This window comes from Ursus maritimus, unplaced genomic scaffold (genome assembly GCF_017311325.1).
Source record: "Ursus maritimus isolate PB19 unplaced genomic scaffold, ASM1731132v1 scaffold_31, whole genome shotgun sequence".
Taxonomy (NCBI): Eukaryota; Metazoa; Chordata; class Mammalia; order Carnivora; family Ursidae; genus Ursus; species Ursus maritimus.
Genome location: NW_024425675.1, coordinates 10,364,648 through 10,386,368, shown reverse-complemented (window position 1 = coordinate 10,386,368; position 21,721 = coordinate 10,364,648). Strand labels below are relative to the sequence as shown.

Below are 21,721 nucleotides of genomic sequence, written 5' to 3'. Positions count from 1 at the left end.
TTACTGTAGTTAACAATACTGCTAAGAGAGTACATCTTAAGTGTTCTCACCACATACATGTGCATGCACACACATGCAGACACACAGGTAATGTGGAGTGATGGAGGTGTGACTAACCTTGTTACGGTAATCATACTGCAGTATACACGTGTATCAAATCATCGCGTTATACACCTTAAACTTATACAGTGTTATATGTCAATTATAAAATAAAGCTGGGGAATAAAAGAGTCTCTGCGCTACATGGATCACTAATTTTTAAGTAATATTTCTACAATAAATACTCAATAGAACAATGAGCATGACAGAGTATGACTTAATAGTTGATTTATATTTAATATTTGTTCATTCAAAAAGCACTGTAGGAACTTTCAGGGCGACTAGGGTCATTTTATGAATACTGATCATCATTACACAGTATAACAGATGTGGAAATAGAGCTGGGTTCTTTAAAATATTTTTCAAGTGGCTTACCATAAGAAAATTCCTTAAAAGTGCTCCTTTTACTTTTATGAGATACATATTATAAGTTAATGTCCCAAATAATGATGATATGAATTTCCCAGATGTATGGCTTCCCAGTGTTCAGAAATTTATTAATACCGAGCACTCATCACCTGCCTGGTCTACAACAACTGCCCCACCCAACTACGACGCTACCAATGACTCATAGGTATCTTTGCCCTACTGAACAGAGCTGCCAAATTCAACAAAATTCCATTTAATTAAATCAAGATGTAAGGCATGCTTTCAATTCTTTATGTACCGGGTTAGACATGTATATATCAGTTCCACAGTTCATGCCAAGTTAATTAAACATTATCCCAAAAGGTTGAGTATTATCAGGGAATGTTGCATATGAATATAAATTTTAGCCAAGCTATAATAACTCCTGAATACGGCCCCAATAAGTTCTTTATACCCACCAATGTGTCTTCTATGGAGGACTCTGGCTTTGCAACGAACATACTCAGTATCCTCGTTTTTCAAGTATCTCAGAACTCCAGATACTTATGAACGTAACTGTCATTCTGAAGAAAGTCAAAGATCGTGGGTAGCAGAGGTCAAGAGCCCTGCCATCTTTGCCCCTCACACTTACCTGAGAGAGAGGTTCAGGAGGTGGTGGCGGCAGAGGAAGGTCTAACATGGGATCAGCTGGTGGAGGTGGTAAGTCATCCTCATATTGGCTAACACTAACTGCAGTGACATTTGCTCCATAACCAAGAGCCACTGCACCGCTGAAATCTGGTACCTCCAGGGATGCTGCATGATGCTGATTCTGAGAGGATTCTTTCTGTGCCTGGATTGTCCTCTGCTCAGCCTCGCTTATATCTGCCACCAGATCCGCCATGAGAGCATCTAAATCTTGGTCTTCCAGTGCATTTAAGGACTCTGATGGGGGAAATCATGGTAATGATCAAAAAAATTTATACCTGGAAAAACTGAAAGAAGGTCATTTTTAAGAGTGATATTTGGGTACTGGTTGTCAGGGGCTTGGTGGGGGTGTGGGAAATAGGGAGAGGCTGGCGAAAGGGTGTAAACTTTCAGTGGTAAAGATGAATAAGGCCTGAGCATCTAATGTACCTAACATGGTGACTATGGTTGATAACACTATTGTATAAGTGAAATTTGCTGAGAGAGTAGAACGTAAATGTTCTCAATGACAATATCAAAGAGGGTAATTATGGTGAGGTGATGGATGTGTTAATTAACTTGATAGAGGAAATCCTTTCACCAGGGATACATATATCAAGCCATCACGTTGTACACTTTAAATGTCTTACAATTTTGTCAGTTATACCTCAACAAAGTTGAATTTCTCCCCCACCACCTCCCCCCAAAAAAAATAAAAGGAGAAAAATGTGTTTTCTACCCTCACAGATTAGCTATAAAGTCAGATCCAAACACATGATTAGCTTTCTAAGTAGGAATTCTTATATAATCTGGTGCAAGATCTGAGAGTTTTAGAAAAGTAGGGGAAGGGACATGTTGGAAACAGATGGAAAGGGACTTTTCCCCAGGCCTTAGGAGGACAGAATACCACCGATAAATATTCTTGGAAGAAAGTAGGTCTCAACCAACTGGAGCTGAATATGCTTTGAGACCTGTGGTAAGGATAGAGGCTCTGTAGACACACCATCCAACTACAGAAACTCTCACATTGAAAGAAAGAGCAATTAATGGTAAACAGTGGGAAATAAAGCACTAAGGAGGTTAAAGTAAAAAATAATTTTTTAAAAGTTGGGGTTATGTGGTAAAGACTTCATAAGATGGTGAGCTGAGAGTTAACTTTTAAAAAAGGGGCAGACATAGACTTTCAGAGTGATGGGGAGGGAGGACAGTTCTCATTGGAATTTCTTCCACGTGTGATTGGCGATCGGCGTGTGATCCTGAAAGCTGACCTATGGTGAGGCCTATGGGGAATGGGGTCAGTGAGCGGTGTTAGCAGAATGCTCTCTGATCAGGCATTCACTGGATAGCAAAGGTAATGAACACAGGATGGGCACGATGGAAGTGATGCATGAGGAAGAGGATTCACCTGCTGTGTGTAGGATGAACTGGAACGAGGAAATGCAGCCTACTCTGAGATAAGCACGAGGCTTTGTGAAAGAATTTACCGCCAAACATCATCATAATAAATACCACGTAACATATTGTACTCATGCTAATAGTTCTAGTATATAACACTTGGACTAAGGTCTGGATCTCCAATCCATGTAAAAAGTATTTATTTTCTTCTAAGCGATTTTTGCATATAACTTCATAAAATCAAATTAATTTAAAAATTTTCAGAGAAAACATATGTAGAACAAATGAAGCACACTCACAATTTCCCAATGCCAGCAATTACATTGTGACTGTTGCCATATAAGCAAATGATTTTAATCCTTTATAAAAACTTTAGGGTCAAAGTTCCCATAATAATTCTCATAGTAACAACTTCCAAAGCAAGTCATAATTCTAACTATATCTATACAGAACTGAGCAATACGGAATTGGGGAATAAGAATGACATGGATTCTATTTCATTTTACTGGACATTTCTCTTAGAACTTGGGATCCTATACAATTTTGACAATTTTCTTTAGGATCTTTATGGTATTCTCTGAATATTGTGACAGAAAGGGCATATCGGGGTACCTGGGTGGCTCAGTCGGTTAGACGTCTGCCTTTGGCTCGGGTCATGATCCTGGGGTCCTGAGATCGAGCCTCACATCAGGCTCCCTGCTAAGCAGGAAGCCTGCTTTTCCCTCTCCTTCCCACTTGTGCTCTCTAGCTCTGTCTCTCTCTCAAAAATGACATGGATTCTGTTCAGAAGTCTATCACTAACTCTCTGAATGACTTTGGGCAAAGGATTTTTAACTCATTCTAGCAATGTTTTAAGTGAAGACAGTAAAGAACTTATTTCTTTTCTAATTCCCAACACATTTAAATTTCAGTACATATCAGTACTTTTTAATGTTTTTGTCCTAGATCCAAATTGTGCCATTAACATTGCTTAACACTGCTATGTTTATATACTGCTGGGTTTCTTTGTTTCTGTCATTTTCAGAAATTTTTGGATACTAGGCACTGAGTGTTTAGAAAGCTTTAGTTTAGCTGACTAGAATTGCAGTTTTCTTAATTTTAATTGAATTGATTAAAGCTCAGCCACTGTGAGTGTGATGAGGCAAATCTGCATTATTTACATGTGCAAGTAATGTTATTTATTAAGGTCATACATTCCACCAAAGCATATTGCTTTTTTGAAATGTCATGAGTTTTACCATCATTTGTGATGGAATTGATTTACAGGAACAGTAAATTTATATGGCTAACAGAAAAGAAGGTGGGAAAAGAAGTCAGAAGAGATGTATTATAATTTATCCAGTTACAGGCATTGGCACTTGAGGGTTTATAAAAAAATTATCGAAAATAACAGAAGCAAAAAAACCCAGTGAGTGACAGAAATAAAACTTGGAATTTTGGATTTCTGTAACTGGGCTTCTCTATAATTTTGTTTTTCATTTTTTTGGTGGGTACTGCCAGTCTTTGGAAAATCTTTTTCAAGAGTTGCAGTGAATTCTCATTAACTTGGAAGCAATTACTTCAAGATTCAGTGTAATTTGTTTTTTTTTTAATGATTTTTTATTATATTATGTTAGTCACCATACAGTACATCCCCGGTTTCTGATGTAAGGCTCGATGATTCATTAGTTGTGTATAACATCCAGTGCACAATGCAATACGTGCCCTCCTTACTACCCATCACCGGTCTATCCCATTCCCCCAAGGATTCAGTGTAATTTGAATAGCACATGGGCTATTGTCTCCACACTAAATAAGAAGAGAGATTTTTGTTAATAAAATAATGTGACCATCTCAGGGAGGATAAAAAAGTGTCAGAGCAAATATATTATATATTAATTATGTATCAATTAAAACATATCTTGAAGCATCCATTCATATATTATCAATCATTTTGAAATGGATAATTCATTATTACCCTTGAAGGGACATTTCCTTATTAATAGTTTTTACACTACTGTATCTTATTACTCTCAGGGCTTAGTAATTAGGAGAAATTCTTTTTACTTAAAAAAATAGTTTTGATACTTTACATAAATGCAGGATAGTATTTCCTTTCATTGTAGGTAAAAATATCTTCTTTGGCCCCAATTTAATACAGACACCATAAAACACAGTCTGAAATCCAGGACTTTAAGATGTCCAGGTTCCTTACATTTTTGTTTTCAAATCATAGTTCTGTACAGATTTTAGTCATCATTGTGATCTCAAATTACTTAAGAAAAGAAACTATTATGCTTACCATTTAAATCTTTAAAACCCACACTGTAGTTAAATTCAGCTCTAGGCGGTTTGGGGTCAGGAGGAGGAAGAGTGTCAACTCCTAAACTCTGTGAAAATAGAGCCCCGCCCCCAAAGTTATTCACCATACAAACATGCTTGCAGTGTATTTTAATCATTAAGTCAAAATCATTTATTGTTTACACATTTTCTTTCTGAATATGTTCTTTAAAAACTGTATTCTTACATGAAAATGTTTTATGTGATTTTTTTTTCCCCTACAGAAAATTACAACTTAAAAATTGTTCTACAACATACGTCTTAAAGCTGGTCAACTGAGAATGATGAGCATGAGATAGTTCATTTTTATAAACTACAGAAAAAAATCTCCTGTAATGGTGCATTTGTGACACATACACTGTATGCAGTTCTGTGAGGTCTTTAGTAATGACATCAAAGAAAAGGAATGTCTAGTCACTTGGAAGATAAAAGTTGTTTCAGGATGAATCTGCCGTTAGATAATAAAATGTTATACTGTTATTCTTATCTAATAAAATTCTTGTTAAAAAGAAATTAAGACAGAATAAGTTATTAATTGTGTAAATAATGGTTTTTAATTGAAAAAGTGACTTCCTAGATGATTTAAAACCTACATTACAAATATAATCTAAATTTTCAAAAATACTTTGATGTCTATAGTTTGAGATGTGATTTCTCCCACTCTGAAACACGAACATTTTCATGACAGTGAGTGCATCCTCTGATGCTAATTTGATTTGGTCAGTAATATCCTTGTTCATGTCTTAAATTTCTGAAGGATAAGAATAATTACATGTTTGAGAATAAAGTAATGGGATATCCTCAATTATAAGTAGAAACAAAAAAAAAGACCACTAATCAAGAAGTCAAAAAAATTAATCCAAGCAAATTAGAATCAAAGATAAACGGTAGGGAAAAGTGACTGCAGTCCCAGAATTCAATCTGAAAAACAGAATCAACAAAATTGTGGAGAAGAGGGGAGGCTGACAGATGAACTGGAGGGCAAATACCAGAACAAAAAATTTAGTGAGAGAAAGTACAAAGAAATTCCTTAATGAGTTCGTTTGCTGTGACTAAGAAGTCTAATATCACAATTAGGGCACAATTAACCTTTGCTCAGGATATAATTTACTAGGCTATTCAAATAAATTAGAAGTAGTTCTCTAACAAAATACTAATACATAAATGTGTGATAAAACAAGCTTCTAGTAAAATGTAGAGAGAGAGAAAAAAGAGAGGAGGCTGATTTCTAGAAGGAGCTCCTTTCATCACAGGAAAGCCATTCAAAGCCCAACGTGAAGTAAAGAATGTAGCATGTTCTCCATGTGTCTGGTGATTTTAGGTGATATTCAAAAACACAAACAATTAAAATTTAAATTACTGTGTATCTCTTTGGATGCTTGTGAAAAAATTAAGTTATAACATCTAACCTACTTGAGATAAAGTTTAATTTTATAAATCAATTAAAGACAAATATTAAGAAAAATAATAGGACAGATGGTTTGCAACATAGCAAAAAACATGAAGGTGATATGTGAATGACTAAAGATTGAGAACACTTCTCTGTATGCACTAACCTCTGAAAATTTATTTCATCGGAAGTTGCATAATGGTGATTTTCTAACTCTTCACTCCTTTCCAATGTTTAATTGGAATTCTATGATAAAGAAGAACTTTCTTGGGCGTCTGGCTGGCTCAGTCCATTAGGGTGTGTGACTCTTGATCTTTGGGTTGTGAGTTTGAGCCTCACATTGGGTGTGAAGATTATTTAAAAATAAAATCTGAAGGGGCGCCTGGGTGGCACAATGGTTAAGCATCTGCCTTCGGCTCAGGGCGTGATCCTGGCGTTATGGGATCGAGCCCCACATCAGGCTCTTCCGCTATGAGCCTGCTTCTTCCTCTCCCACTCCCCCTGCTTGTGTTCCTTCTCTCACTGGCTGTCTCTATCTCTGTCAAATAAATAAATAAAATCTTAAAAATAAAATAAAATAAAATCTTAAAAAAATAAAGAACTTTCTCTCATCAATTATTTGTTTCATCTGAAATATAGTTTGACTGGGACCATAGGAAGACAAAGATAAATGCTTGGTTCTCTCTCTATCAATTTTCAGAGTAATAAGTTAATGCTCTGTCAATTTCCAATGATGACTGATAGAGTAGTTTTGTTTTTGTTATTTTTGTTTATTCTTGGTATCAATATGAACTCACAGTTTGTTTTTTTTTTGCCATGTTATATATTTAAAATTTTTTAATTTAAATATTTCCTTCTTTCTTTCTGGCTTTTGGGTGTCATATCTTGCTTAGGAAAGCTACCCACATCTTAAGACTGGATAAACATTTTTCTCATGTTTTCTTCTATATATATATTTCATATATTTAGATCTTTCAGTCAGGAACTCATTTTGATATAGGTATAAGGTAGAAATTCAGCTTTTGATTTTCCAGACATTAACCCAACACAATTTATTAAATAATTTTTTATTTGATTTTAATAATTTTATTAAATTAAATTAAATTATTTATAATAAATTCATAAATTTATAAAAAATAAATTTATAAATTTAATTTAATTTATTAAATTTATTAATTTAATTTTAATAATTTTATTAAATACTTATTTAAAATGCCACTTTTATTATATTTTAAATTCTTGTATATATTTGGATCTAATTTTGTTTCATGAATCTAATTGTAGCATTACCTCTTCTTTTTCATATTTTCATGGATATTTGTGTATTTAAATCTTTCTCATATAAATAGTGGAAATGGCTTGTTTCCTCTTCCACACAAAAATTCAGTTAATATATGTATTGGTTTCTAGTTTTATGTCTCTCTATGCATAGATATACATACATACACACATTCACAGTTTCTATGTGCATGATGTACATATATGTGTACACATATATATACAAACACATGCATATAACACATGCACATACACATAAATACGGAGAGAGAGATGGAGACAAAGAGACAGACATAGGGAATGATAATGCAAATGGAGTAACACATTAATTAATGAGAAATCTGGGAGAAAAGTAAATGGGAGTTCTTTGTATTATTCTTCCAACTTTACTCTAAGCTTGAAATTATTTCAAAATTGAGAAGTTAAAATCACATTATTACATTTTAGTTTCCTTTAATTTTGCTTCTTTTGGGAAATTAGGAAGCCTATGGTTAATCCAACCATTTCAACCACACTGCATCTTCAAAGAATATGCACAAAATTCGCAAGTGAAGATCAAAATACAGCTTTTCTAATGGCTCAGAAAATACTCAATAATCTCAAAGGGCACTTGATAATGGCTGGATTGAAGCTGAGATTTTAAACTCAAGGACAAAGCGGGGCCTTTCTGTTACCATGAAATCTTGAGGCCTGCCTGTTGGGAGAAGTGCATTAGCCAAGGAAGCCCTGTGACTACATCCACTTGAGCACAATAAAGAAAGAGCAAACACCATAAGGGCCTTGAGGAGAGACAGGGGCCCAAGACACAATGAGGGGTCCCCTCCCCACACTTGAGTTAGAGTAACAACACTCAGTTGTGGAACTATGGAAACCTCAGATTACAACCAATCAGAACAATCACAGGGGGTGCCTGGGTGGCTCAGTGAGTTAAATGCCTGACTCTTGGTTTGGTTCAGGTCTGATCTCAGGGTCCTGGGATGGAGCCTAGTTTTGGGCTCTGCACTCAGAGTGGAGTCTGCTTGGGTTTCTCTCTCTCTCTCTCTGCCCCTTCCCAACTCTCTCTTTCTCTCTCAAATAAATGAATAAATCTTAAAAAAAAAAAAAAAAAAAAAAAAAGAACAGTCACTCTCCCAACTGGAGTAAAAGTAAGTGAATGGATGGAGATCACAGATGTTCACTCAAACCCTTCCCTTTCACTGGCAGCATAAGAAGTCCCCTCCTCTGCAGGAATGTGGTGACCATCCTAACACTCACTGTTAATCAGCACCCTTTTCATCTAAGTCTATTGTCTTACATTTTGTTTCTTCCTTCACAGAGTCTAAACGTTCTTGACTTTTACATGAACTATAAAGCAGATGCTAACTAAAATTGATTTATTTTTCCTGAAATAAATATTTTTAAAAAACATAGACTATTCCTCAATTATTTTATAGAAAACTTTAAGATCCTTGTCTTATTTAGGAATATCAGATTATTCTTACTTTTAATATTTTGTGAAGAAAGTTATGAGCTGACTATGCTCTGAATCAAAGAAACATTTATAAGAACACTACAAGACACACTAATGCTCATCTAACTTTGTAACCTGGGTCAGGGGTCCTCAGGTCAGCCCTGGGGCTCCAGTTGGCCTGACAATGGGGTGATCTGCGTTAATCTAGTCCTGCCAGTGGCTTTTTCCTAGATGTGAAGCTTGTCTGAGTGGTCTTATGCTACTCTGAGAAAGATAAGTTCTTACAGACTAACCAGAAGTCACAATCACTCCCACTTACCCTTTAAAATGTAGCATTTCTTCAAAGATTGGTAAAGAATCTTACTAAAGATCGTGTAATTTTCTTGGCTCGTCTTTATATAAAAGTGACTGCAGGGGAAATTTTTCAGTGGTGGTGGTTGTGAGGGTTTGCTTGGGGAAAATTTTTCCATTGGCTAAATATTTGAACATGATAAGCACGGGAACTGCCATAACAGAATGTATGTGTGACCAATGCATTCAATTAACTGAACTCAGAGAGTATAATCAGGAAAACAGCTTTGTTTTATTCCCAACCACTGTTATAGTTACATCAAGAAGATATGATATGGTCAATCTCCAGTTGTTGTTGTTTGAAGATAGGTCTCTCATCAGATTAAAGTCAAATTCTGTAAACCTGTCTTTTACTAATTTGAAAGTTAAGAAGGGGTATTTACCTGGGTCAGAAGATCCATCTCTCCCAGCAAATTGCTGAACATTTGATCTATGTCTTCATTTGACTCACCCATCTGAAAAAGAAAAAAAAAAAAACCAGATATAAGCAGTCTAATAAAAGCCTAGTCCTGGATAATTGTCCCACCTCTTTATTTTCCCCAAGAGCCCTATCCATGGGCAAGTAAGTCAAAAAGAGAAGGCTATGGAGAGAAAGGTTCATTTCAGACTAAAATTCCATGCCTACCTTCTCTCCAATTTGCTTGGCCCAAGACTAAATCAAACTCTAGGAACTGCTCAGAGCAACAGTTGGACTCTATTTTCTCAGACTAAACTAGTCTCTGTGGAGCCAAGTGGACAGAGTGAGTAGCTACAAAACTGGGTTGGCCAGAGATGGGGGGGGGGGGGGGGGGGGACTTAAGTTAGAACAAGAGAGGACTATGAGACAATGGGACAACCACACTCCTAAGTAGCAGACACACCTGAAAGAATCAGGTAAACATGCACATGGGCAGGCAGGCCGGCAGGCATGTGTTTGGATCCAAGGAAGCCATTCAGTGAATGCTCAGGGTCTGACCGCACAAGGTGAGGAGGTGAACGCTCAGGTATGTGACAAGCAAGGCAGACACTGCAGGTGTCTCTGTGTGGAAAGTCCGAGTCAGGGAGGATGCAAACAAAGCATCAGTGGGCAAAGGTGGAATAACAAAGAAGGAAGATCCCATTTTGTGTAGTTGTTGGGCTTAGTGTTTATCACAGTGAGAGAAAGAAAGACCGCTGCAGATAGGTTCTGCCTCTGTTGGGGAGGTAAGCCACTCACATGTGGTTTTATTCCTCCCCAGTTGCTTACAAAGCATCTAACTCATACCCTTCCTTCTTTAAATTACCTACAAAATGGAGAAAAGAATGTATTTAAGCCAACAAAGTACTCATGGTTTCACACGCTGTCCCCTCAAACAATTCATCTGGTATTTAAAATCTCGTCATGGATGATTCATTTATTACTTTAATAAGAGGAAACTAGCAGGATAAACAATAAAATTCTAGGAATACCTATGTGAGTTTATTTTCATTAGAATATTAAGCAGTACAATGTGACAAAAAAAGAAATCCTTCAGATAAATTACTATTAATAGGGAAAGTTAAGAATAAGTGTATCATAGTGAACATTTCATAAAGTATATAATTGTCAAATCACTATCCTGTACACCTTTAACTAATATTTTATGTAAATTGTATTTCAATTTAAGAAATTTTAAATTTTCCATAAGAGAAAAGTAATCCATTCAGAGGGGAAAAATAAATTTATTTGCTGACCTCAAAAGTGCCAGCCAGTGTTCCAAAAAACTCATAGAAACCCAAGATGATGTTAATAATAAGAACCCTGCCATTAAAGCTTTCTCTTAAATCATTAAATTCGGAAAAACACTAAAATGATGAAGAGTCAAGTCTTGAAAAGAAATGTGAAACGATGAGTCAGAAAAACCTGTTGAGTGCAAAGACCTTAGTTTCTCAGCCTGGACACACCACTGATACAGCGGGCGAAGGACGTGCCACACTGAATCACACACTGAAGGTGGAAATGACTCAAAAAAACCAGCATTCTCATGACCTCTGCTGAAACTCTTCCTGCGTTCATCTGGGAAAATCTTGCCCCCTACCCTTTCATTCCCTTTTCCTAGAGTCTGTGTCTGTTGGTATTCAATTACTTAAAGGAGTCAACATCAAAATTGTGCTGTGAGTCTACAGGCATAAGTAAATCTGCTACTGAATGAATCGTAGTTGGAAAGAATTGTAACCTTGGTGAAAACAGTAAGACATTTGAGTTAAAGGCCTTTATTAATATAAATTTAGATTAATCTGTAAATTCAATCATCTTCCATACTCATCCTCCCTACAAGAAAACCTTATTTTTTGAATGGACAGAATAAGAGTTACAGGGATGTATAGAGTGTATACAAATACACATATACATCGGCCCAAGCATGAGAAAATAGGGTTGTGTCTATTTGTATGTGTGGTATCCTCCAAAGGTCAAGATTCAAAAGAGAGAGCCAAAGAGAGAAAGAGAACACCCAGCCCTGAGAGCTCAAAACGTTATTTGGATTAGCAGTCCAGAAGAGCAAGGGTGGAGCAGCCTAAGTCAAGCAATGGATTGCAAAACAAGCAATGTGCACATCATGATTGGGTGGAATTAACATCTCTTTGTGAGTAGTAATTTCTGAGTTCCTTTTGGGTCTTGGGAAGAACAACAAGCTGTTGATTAAGAAAAACTGGAATAATACTTTATCAGATAGATTTGTTGTTGCTGTTGTTTTCTGGAGGCGAGGGAGTAGCTAGGAGAGGGGTGGGTAGTTGAGGCTACATATCCAGACTGAAATTCTGCCTTAGGAAGATTGTCTGAATGACAATGGAATTTGCCATAATGCTCGGTATTTCCTTAAGGCTCAAATTTCTAGGCCTCAGTTTTTATCCTCAAGTAGTTTCTTTTCTCCACATACATAAATTTCATAGATAAAATTCAAATATACATATTTTAAAAATCCATCCATTGTAATTCATTACAATGGATTAGCAATTCCACCCATAATTTTGGACCGAGATCAGAACCTTATCTTATCTGTCAGAGTAGCTTGCCTAAAAACAGCCTGCTATGAGCACTTCTATCGTTATGGCCTCTCTGGTGCATTCTAACTTGGCTAGTGGCCATTATTACTTATTAGTCTGATTTAGAAACCTTGGTCTAGTTCCTGACTCCTCTCATTCTTCCATCCAATAGTCAAAAAAATCCTGTTGGTTTTTCCTGTCGAGCACTCTCCTTTCCCTCATCCTCACTGTTAAGCCATGGTTCCGCCCCTCATCAGCTCATCTGACATCCAGCTTCCTGGATCCGTCCTCAAGCCTCACCACCATCACAGTGAATTTGAAATACAAATTTGAATGTGTCACTCTCTTGCTTAAAAACATGCTGTGGTGATCATGATGAGGTAGAAAGAGTTCATGTCTTAGCCTGTATTTCAAAGTCCTTGATAGTAGCCCTTGACATTGTCTGAGAGGCTTTAAAAAATTCTCTATGTTTTTGTAATATGCGTCCCTATCCACCTATCCTTCATAAAATCTTCTTTATTATTCAAAATCCAGCTCTCATGTCAACACTTCAGTGGTATCTTCATAGCCTGTAAAGAGATTTGCTGTCCATTGCCTTTGGTGACCATATCAGTAAATCCTGGCCCCAATAACAAACTTGATAAGGTATTTCACTTCCTTAGGTTTGTTTCCTTGTCTGTAAAATGAGAGGAATAATACATAATTCATAGGATTGTTGTGACATGTATTTTATTTTATTTATTTATTATTTTAAAAGATTTTATTTATTTATTTGACAGAGAGAGAGACAGCCAGTGAGAGAGGGAACACAGGCAGGGGGAATGAGAGAGGAAGAAGCAGGCTCCCAGCAGAAGAGGCCGACGTGGGGCTCGATCCCAGAACTCCAGGATCACGCCCTGAGCTGATGGCAGACGCTTAACGACTGAGCCACCCAGGCGCCCCGACATTTATTTTATTTTTTAAAAGATTTTATCTGTTTATTTGACAGAGAGAGAGAGAGAGACAGAGACAGAGAGCACAAGCAGGGGGAGCGGGAGAAGGAGAAGCAGGCTCCCAGGGGAGGAACCCGATGTGGGGCTCCAGAACGCCGGGATCACGCCCTGAGCTGAAGGCAGATGCCCAACGACTGAGCCACCCAGGCGCCCCTGGTATTTTCATTATTTTTAAGTTAAAACAATAGCAGGCCATGTCCATTTTTTCAAGTAAAAAAAAAATCAGCCCACACATTACAACCACAGATACCAAAGAAGAGAAAATTAAAAAAAAAAATCTGTTCATTACAGGGATCACACTTAGTATGGGATAGGGAGTGTAGAATCCAGAAGCTCACAAATGCTGGTGGGAACTATGACGTAACTAGTATACAGTATGATTGGAAAATAATTGACAATATTGAATTCTACCTGATTCCTTCATTGTAGTTTTTTTTTTTTTGCAAAATGCAATGAAAGCACTTAATCAAGAGGAAGTGGTTCACAGAACAACACAGCACTTGGTTAAAGGTTCTTGCAATGTTTGGGGGTGGGGAGAAGCTAAAGCATAAAACAGGAAACAGAAGCGTCTCTAAACTTACACATAAATAAAACGATACTCAACAAAGAACTAAGATGAAGAAATCTCTTGGGCCAACTTAACAGGCTTTATAGTACACCTGAGATAAGTGAAAATTTTAAGAAATAAGCTAACAGTTATTAAGTTGGTAGGATAATCACTATGATCACATGAACAATACAGATCAAACACAACAATCGCTCACAAAGGAATTCGTGTGGACCTTGGGAATATGCATATGTATGGTTACACAAAAGGAACAGTCAAGACAATAGGGTTCTTTGGTAAGCAATATTGTGATGGCAAGCATTAGATGGAAAAAAAAATCTGTACCTGAAAAAGGAATCATGAAATGACATGGTTTATTTCAGTAATAAAAACCACTACAGAGGTGCTTTCAAAAGCCTTAGAATTTGTCACAGTGTAGAGTCAGATACATACACAGAACATGAGATGGGCTACCACATTTTTTTAAGGTATGATTTTTAAATGTATTTACTTCCAAACTGCTTTGCTCTAGAGTGAATGCAGGGTGGAGTAGGGCAGAGTGCAGCATTATGCTAGGTCAAGTCCCGGGGTAGGTGAAAAGTGAGATGTCTGAGAGACCCAAAAATATTTAACAGGACTAAGAGGTAAACAGCATGTAACACAGGGAAACAAACTCATATGCACTCAATATTCTCACTTCCATCTGTCCAGATGGCTTTTCTGTATCTTGGAGAGACAAGCTGTAGACTATTTTCACTTGGATATACATAGACTGAAAAGTGAATTTTAAAATCTTGAGATTTTCTCAAGTTGCCTTTTAAATCTATTTTGAACATCCATATCAGGAATGGGGAGCTGCTTTTGTATTTGGGATCTGCTGTGACATTGAACTAAAATGACAACATAATTCAGGGGTTTTTTAAGAGACAAAAATAGAAAATATATTCACTCATTTGTAAATTAAAACTATGGGCATTAATTTTCATACAGAAAACTCCTGTGAATATTTATCTATATGAACATCTCCTACTCCTCTCCATTTTCTCCTCAATCTCTCTTGCCATGGCTGAATGTTTGTGTCCCCCCAAGATTTATATGTTGAAATCTAATCCCCAATGTGATGGTATTTGGAGAGGTGGGGATTTTGGGAGGTAATTGGGTCATGATGGTGTAGCCTTCATGTTGGGATTAGTGCCCTTATAAGAAAAGATACAAGAGAGCTTGTCTCCTCTCTCTGCCCTCTGCCATGTGAGGATACAAAAAGATGGCCATGTGCAAACCAGGAAGAGGGCTTTCCCCAGACACCAGATCTGCTGATGCCTTTATCTTGGACTTCCCAGTTTTCAGAACTGAGAGAATTAATGTTTGTTGTGTGAGCCACCCAGTTGATATTTTTGTTATAGCAGCCCAACCCTGACCAAGACATAACCCAGTCGGACTTTAGTTCCCCCATGTCAACCACCCATGTGTCAACATTACCGATGACTTTCATGTTGCCAAATCCAATGATTGATTCTTAGCGTCTTAAAGAACATTTATCACCATTCATTGATCATTCTCTCAGAAATACTTCTTTCACTTGGCTTCCATAAAAGCTTTCCCTCCTGCTTTGCCTCCTAAGAGAGGCCAACTGACTTGAAACTAATAAAGCCCAAGCTTCAGGGCTCCTCATTTGTAAGACTGCATTTCTCTTCTAGCACCCCAATAGCAGTATGGAACACAGTTCTCATGCTGGAAAATAATCCTGGTAGTGGTTCCATGCCTTAGAGTGAGGCCAGTGAGCTGCCAGCCCTACCTCCACTTCCCCTGGACTCTAGCAAGAGTTGGACCCATAATAGATCTCATGGACTGTGGAATCTACCTTCTATTCCAAGGAGAAGATCTGAGGGAGACACTATCTACTCTACTCCTTGCATGGGGTCACCTCGACCAAGGCTTCATGGCCACCTTACATTGTCCCCAGGACCAGCCTAACAGTTGGAAGGTAGCAAGAACTGATGGCTATACGGTCCTGGCTGAGTGGAACCAGCTGCTTCCTGGGCCATTGGGAGCCATGGGGTGCCACGCCACAACTAGTGAGAGAATATACCTCAGTTCTCTGAGGTCTTTCTCCTGGGCAAGACACACTGCTAGAGGAAGAAACCACAGAGGAAGTTACAGATGAGGCCTTACCACTGAGAGCTGTGAGAACGAAATAAACTTTTTCTAAACTATCAATAATAAAATTAATTTTGAGCAACCATGCTGGAGGAAAGACTAAATTATCTATTACCTCTATAGAAAATTGTATTTCAAATTCATCCTTATAGAGAGGGGTGATCAAAGAATATGCAGCCAAACTGTAGGAAAAAAATTGTATCAGGCAAGTAATGAGTAATAATAAAAATAAGTGTTAGTTTTTGTATTTTGTGATGTTTGTGGTATGTGTTTTTTAAAAATTGGTAATTTGTTGAGATTTCCTTTCTCTAAATAAATATTTTCTTCTGTTCTTAACTTTTTATTCATAATTTTGTATTCTATTTTTAAAGAGAGTCTCCCTCAAATTGTATAATATTTAGGCCCCAGAGATCCTGGAACTGTCCCTGCCTACCTCACTGGCCTCTCATTTGAGCCATTGATTCCTGCCCCATTGATTCCTGATCTAGTTTTTCTCCTGGCTTCTATCTACATCCATTCCCTAGGAAACATCATGCTGCCTCAGGCTTTAAATAGCATAAACAAGTTGCCAATTTCCAAAGTATATCTCCAACCCCAACTTCTCTCCTATTTCACACATTAAACTAGTACTTAGCACTGCCCTGTCCCCTGCCTCTCTGATTTCATCTCCTTTAACTCACTCACACCAGCCTACAGCTGTTCCTTGAACACTGTGAGCATGCATTTGCACATGCTTTCCTCTGTCTGGAACACCTGTTCCCCACTTACTTAAGTGGCTTGCTCTCCACTGCCATTAGGTCTTTGCTTTCATGTTCCCTCATTACTGAGGCCTTCCCTGACCTATTTCAAAATCAACTCTTTCCACAACTCCCATTTCCCCTGCTTATATTCTCTCTCCACTTACCAACTAGAATGTAAGCTACATGAGGTCAGGGATTTGATTGTTTTTGTTTACTGCTAGATTCCAGCAATCAGGGCAATGTAGATACACGATAGCAAATAGTTGTTCAGTGAGTGGATGAATAAATAGTTTTTAAAGATTAAAATGTAATATATTCCTTAGGCTTTACAAGGGCAGGGTTCACCTTTATATTTCTAGTGCCTGCCTTGTTCATGGAAGACCTTCAATAGTATCTGATGAATAAGTGAATGTTTTAAGGGACAGCAGTAGAGAAGAAATGAAGCTGGGGGGGGGACAGATTGAAAAAAGGAAAATGACTCTACAACCATTTTAATGGATGGCAAGGATAAATGGTGGATGTTGACACGAATGGCTGAAAGATGGTTATGGAATGATACTGACTCAGAGTAACACCCTACTCTGCTAAGTCAAGCTCCAGGTAGGTGAGATGGCTAAGATCCCAAACTGCTTAACTTAGAAGCAGGACAGTAAGTAACACAAATGTGATCTAACTCTTTCAAAGGCTACACTTTTAAATGTAGAAATCTGGTGGACCCAACTTTAACCAAATGACCCAACTTAGGATCATTGATGAGACACCCTGACACCACTGTCCCTGATGTGATGTACTGAGGACACGGTGTCACCAGAATGCTGCTGCCAAAATGTTTAGCCTGAGTCTAGTAAAGAGGAATCAATCAGACAAATCCAAATTCAGGAACATTCTGCAAAACAACAGAGTGACTGGTTTGGACTCTTTACATAAAAAAAAGATACAGGGGCGTCCGGGTGGCTCAGTCGTTAAGCGTCTGCCTTCGGCTCAGGACCCTGGGATCCAGCCTCACATCAGGCTCCTCTGCTGGGAGCCCACTTCTTCCTCTCCCACTCCCCCTGCTTGTGTTCCCTCTCTCACTGGCTGTCTCTGCCAAATAAATAAATAAAATCTTTAAAAAAAAGATACAGGAATAATTTGGAAAATTTGAATATGGACTATATATCAGAAAATGCATTAAATCAATTAAATTTCCTGAGGGTGATAATTGTATCATGATTGTGTAAGAAGTCATTGTTCTAAAGAGATAAATAGTGAAAAAAATAGAAATATAATAAAATGTAAATAATTAGTGAATATGAGTGAAGGGAATATAGATGTCTGTTGCACTATTCTTGCTTCTTTGCTGTTGTTGAAGTTTTGAAGCTTTTCAAAATAAAAAGCTGGGGGGAATAAAGAACCAAACTTTTAAGTCAGACAGACCTGAGTTTAAAAAAGCAAGGCAAAACAAAACAAAACAAAACAAAAAAAGAAAGAGGAACAGGGCAGAATAAAAAGCAGGCAAAGGCAATGAATGTAAAAGAAAAAAATCTATCTTGTGAACTGCTGATATGTTGTATCATCTAATTCCCCCAAAAACCATGTGGGGATAAAAATTTATCCTATTTTCACAGATGAGGAGCATGTGCTCAGGAGTTTGAGTGATAAGTCCACGATCACACAGAAACGCAGGTGGAAAATACACTTGGACTCACACAATGCATCTGCCTAGAGATGACACACATTCAAACACACACAGAGAAATAGAACTCTGTAGTGTGCATTACTTCCTGATGTAATTACCTTAAATCTTAAACATTATACTTACTAGGTTATGTAGTCTCTGTTAAAGTTTTGTATTTTTATATCCTAAGAATGTATACTAATTACCCACTATTTTTTTTAACCTTTTTTCACTTATAAATAAAAAGTTCTAGGGATTTTTGTATTATTATTGGGATGAGCTATTTATACAATTTATTGCCAAGGCTTTCAGACTGTAATTTTCAAAGTGAAAAGAGATTGAAATGGCAGATTATGTACCACCAAGGAGGTGACCTTTAGGTACCAAATGCCTACCTATCAAAAGCTTCTATTAGAATTCAAGAGAAGCTATTGAACTTCCAATAGTACTTCAGATAATAAAGAAAAATAAATCTTTGTATTTAACCAAGTAAGAAATACAGAAAAATTCACAACTTTCTTTGATAAACCATAACATTATACTGTGAACTCTTAACGGCTTTAAGGAACAAGAGTGTATGGCCTTGGGTAATGAACGGCTGGGGTCCTGCTCTGCACGTCTTAACGTCTTTAGATTCTCAATTTGTGAAGTGAAGACTCTGTTTTATTTGTAATACTAACAAGAAATGATATGGAATTCTATGAATCACTTTGTGCTGTTAGGTCTTAAAATCTTTCTAAACATTTAATGCAGTATCCTCCCACCTCCAAAAAAGAAAATATTAATGAATTAATCAATGAAATATGACAGTCACGTTGAACGTTCTCAAGATGAGAACTGAAAAATGACCTTTGGCTTAAATGCATGAAAGTCCCTGGTTATCTGGGGAGTATTGAGGGTGGGAGCCAACAGAGGGCTTTCAGAAACGAGTGGGGAACCGAGATAACAACACAGACAAGTTTTCTGGAGCTACAGAAATTACACGTTTTCTTCTCTGTCGTTCAGAATTCTTCCAAAGTCACTTTTGTGGCTTCTAGCATCTTTCACATGGATGTGCTACACCATCATCTAATCAAGTCTCTATTGTTGGAAATTTATGGCTTGTTCTTCTTTTCAAGATATAATGCAAGGAGCCAGATGTTTGCATTTGCAGACAAATTATATGCAGCATGGCTTAGGGATGACATTGGAAATATCAACCAATTATTGACTTTCTGTGGGGTGAGGAATTTTCTGTTGCTGCATCTCAGTCAATATTCTGCACCTGTCACTAGAAACCCCCAAAGATTGGGGCTCTTGGTAACGATAAGGGTCAAGTGTGGTAAACGTTGCATTAATGAGCTCAAGCAGTGTGTGTCCCACTGTGCCATTTATTTCTCTCCGTTTGGAACTATTTGCAGCCATCTCTGTGACTGCTGCTGTGTGCAAAACCATTAGGGTGATACATGCCATGGAAAAAATTTACATCAGAAAAATCACGTACATTTGAGACTTTTTCAGCGACAGCCCAGTTTTAATTCTTTTCCTGAATCTCTTAGTAAAATTTCTCTCTTCTTCTTCAAAGATGCTACTGACAATACCTTTCCCTCTATTTTAAAGAAAGGAACTGAATCTTTACTCCCCCACATTTAAGATGATTCATCCCTTAAGTAAAACAAAAAACATCTAATATTTTTCTCCTAAAAGACCTTCCATAGGTAGCTAGAGTGGTGTGTGTGGGGGCTTCTGTTTTGTGTGCATTTATCTCCCCCTCTGTGATATGTGAGCCCAATTAGGTGGGCTTCAGGCTGGGGAACCACTGAACTGCAGGGGGCAGACAAGACCCTCCCCCAGGAACAAGACTAGAGTCTAGTACCAGGATGCCTGTGTTCAAGACTAGCACTGCCACTCACTGCTGTGTAACCTTGCACAAGTTACTAATTTCTCAGTGTGTTAGTTATCTGTGAAAAGGGCGTGAAAAAAGCTACCTCATAGGGTTAAAGTGAGAATTCTATAAATTAATACATGTAAAGTGCTTAGAATAGTCCTGGCTTGGACGGAAGAGCTCAGGAAGTGAAGGTCCTCATACTATTCAGCAGTCAGAACCACAGCCATCTTTTAGCCCCCTAGGAGCCCGATGTGCAAGGACACAGGATGAGGTCAGACACTCTGATCGTGGCTTTGGAGAGGAGGGTGATGCCCATACAGCATGGCATATTGTTAGTCAACTGTCTCCAGACCTGGGTCCTCACTCTTGCCCCGTCCCTTCCCCAGAGAACCCACATGTGGCCTAGGGATGTTCTTGGTTACAACTGGTGGGAAAGGGGAGGTCATGAGTTGAAAAAGGGAGAGAGTTCAAAGAACAAAAAAAAAACCCTGCATCTTTTGAGACCTTAGTGGAAATGAAGAACACAGGTCTCTGTTTTGTGGAATACGCTGGAACTGCCCAGAGTAACAGTGAGGCCACACTAATGGCACAGAGGTCAAAAGATGAAGGCAGAACTGCCACTTCAGGAAGGGGGAAGGCAAAGTCGCCATAGGAAGAACATGTAGCCTGCAAAGACAGCACCACAGACGTTCCCTGTCTCAGGACAGTCACGTCCAAGGGCTCACATGAGCCCGGCTCAGGACTCTGGGAACGAGCCTGGAAAAGCCTATATGAGGTGGGGGTGCAGAGACACCATCTAGGGTGGCTGGAGCAGGGGCTATTCCTTAGTTACTGTAATAACCATATTTCCCAATTGTTCTCTTAGGTTAGTATGCCCTAGAGAAACGGGGGACACACATATACACAAAACTATTGTTTATTTTCACATGAGCTCATTTACTTATACAGTGATAGGTTGCAGTTTTATACCAGGATTTTTCACTTATGAATTCATTCATTAGCTTAAGAAGCATTTATGGAATGCATACTTTGTCAGATCCTATGGTAAGTACTAGGAACCATATCCTGGATATTTGTCCAATGAATGAAGTTCACAATCTAAAGAGGATGGCAGACATGCAAATAATTTAATGCTATGCAACAATAATATAAACAGACATGAATAAAATAATACAGGATCAGAGAAGAGAGAACATTAATTCTTTTGGGGTGAAGAGTTGTTCTCGGCAGTCTGAGAGGGAAGGGCATGTAGCAGCTAAGAGCATGAGCACACACTTTGGATTCTGAAAGAATGTGTTCTGCTCTGCACTTACTGTGGTGTGACGTTGGGAAACCTCAAACACCTACAGTGTCTGAATCTATAATACGGGAATATTTCACTGGGTTTGATAAGGATTAATGTGTGTAAAGGGTTTACCAAATGCCTGACACATGTTTAATGCCCTATTGTCATCATTTAGAT

General features: G+C 37.8%; 1 protein-coding gene across 4 annotated transcripts in view; it reads right to left on the bottom strand.

Annotated features, from left to right (window-relative positions):
* LOC103680150 (amyloid beta precursor protein binding family B member 1 interacting protein) overlaps nt 1-21,721 on the bottom strand; it is a 103,185-nt gene that overhangs the window by 51,125 nt on the left and 30,339 nt on the right. For all 4 annotated transcript variants that reach the window (XM_040645305.1, XM_040645307.1, XM_040645304.1 and 1 more), the window contains 3 exons: nt 9,701-9,772; nt 4,811-4,898; nt 1,100-1,392 (listed from right to left, as the gene is read on the bottom strand). In XM_040645305.1, the coding sequence (XP_040501239.1) occupies nt 1,100-1,392; nt 4,811-4,898; nt 9,701-9,772 (453 nt within the window). The remainder of the gene's footprint in view (nt 1-1,099; nt 1,393-4,810; nt 4,899-9,700; nt 9,773-21,721) is intronic.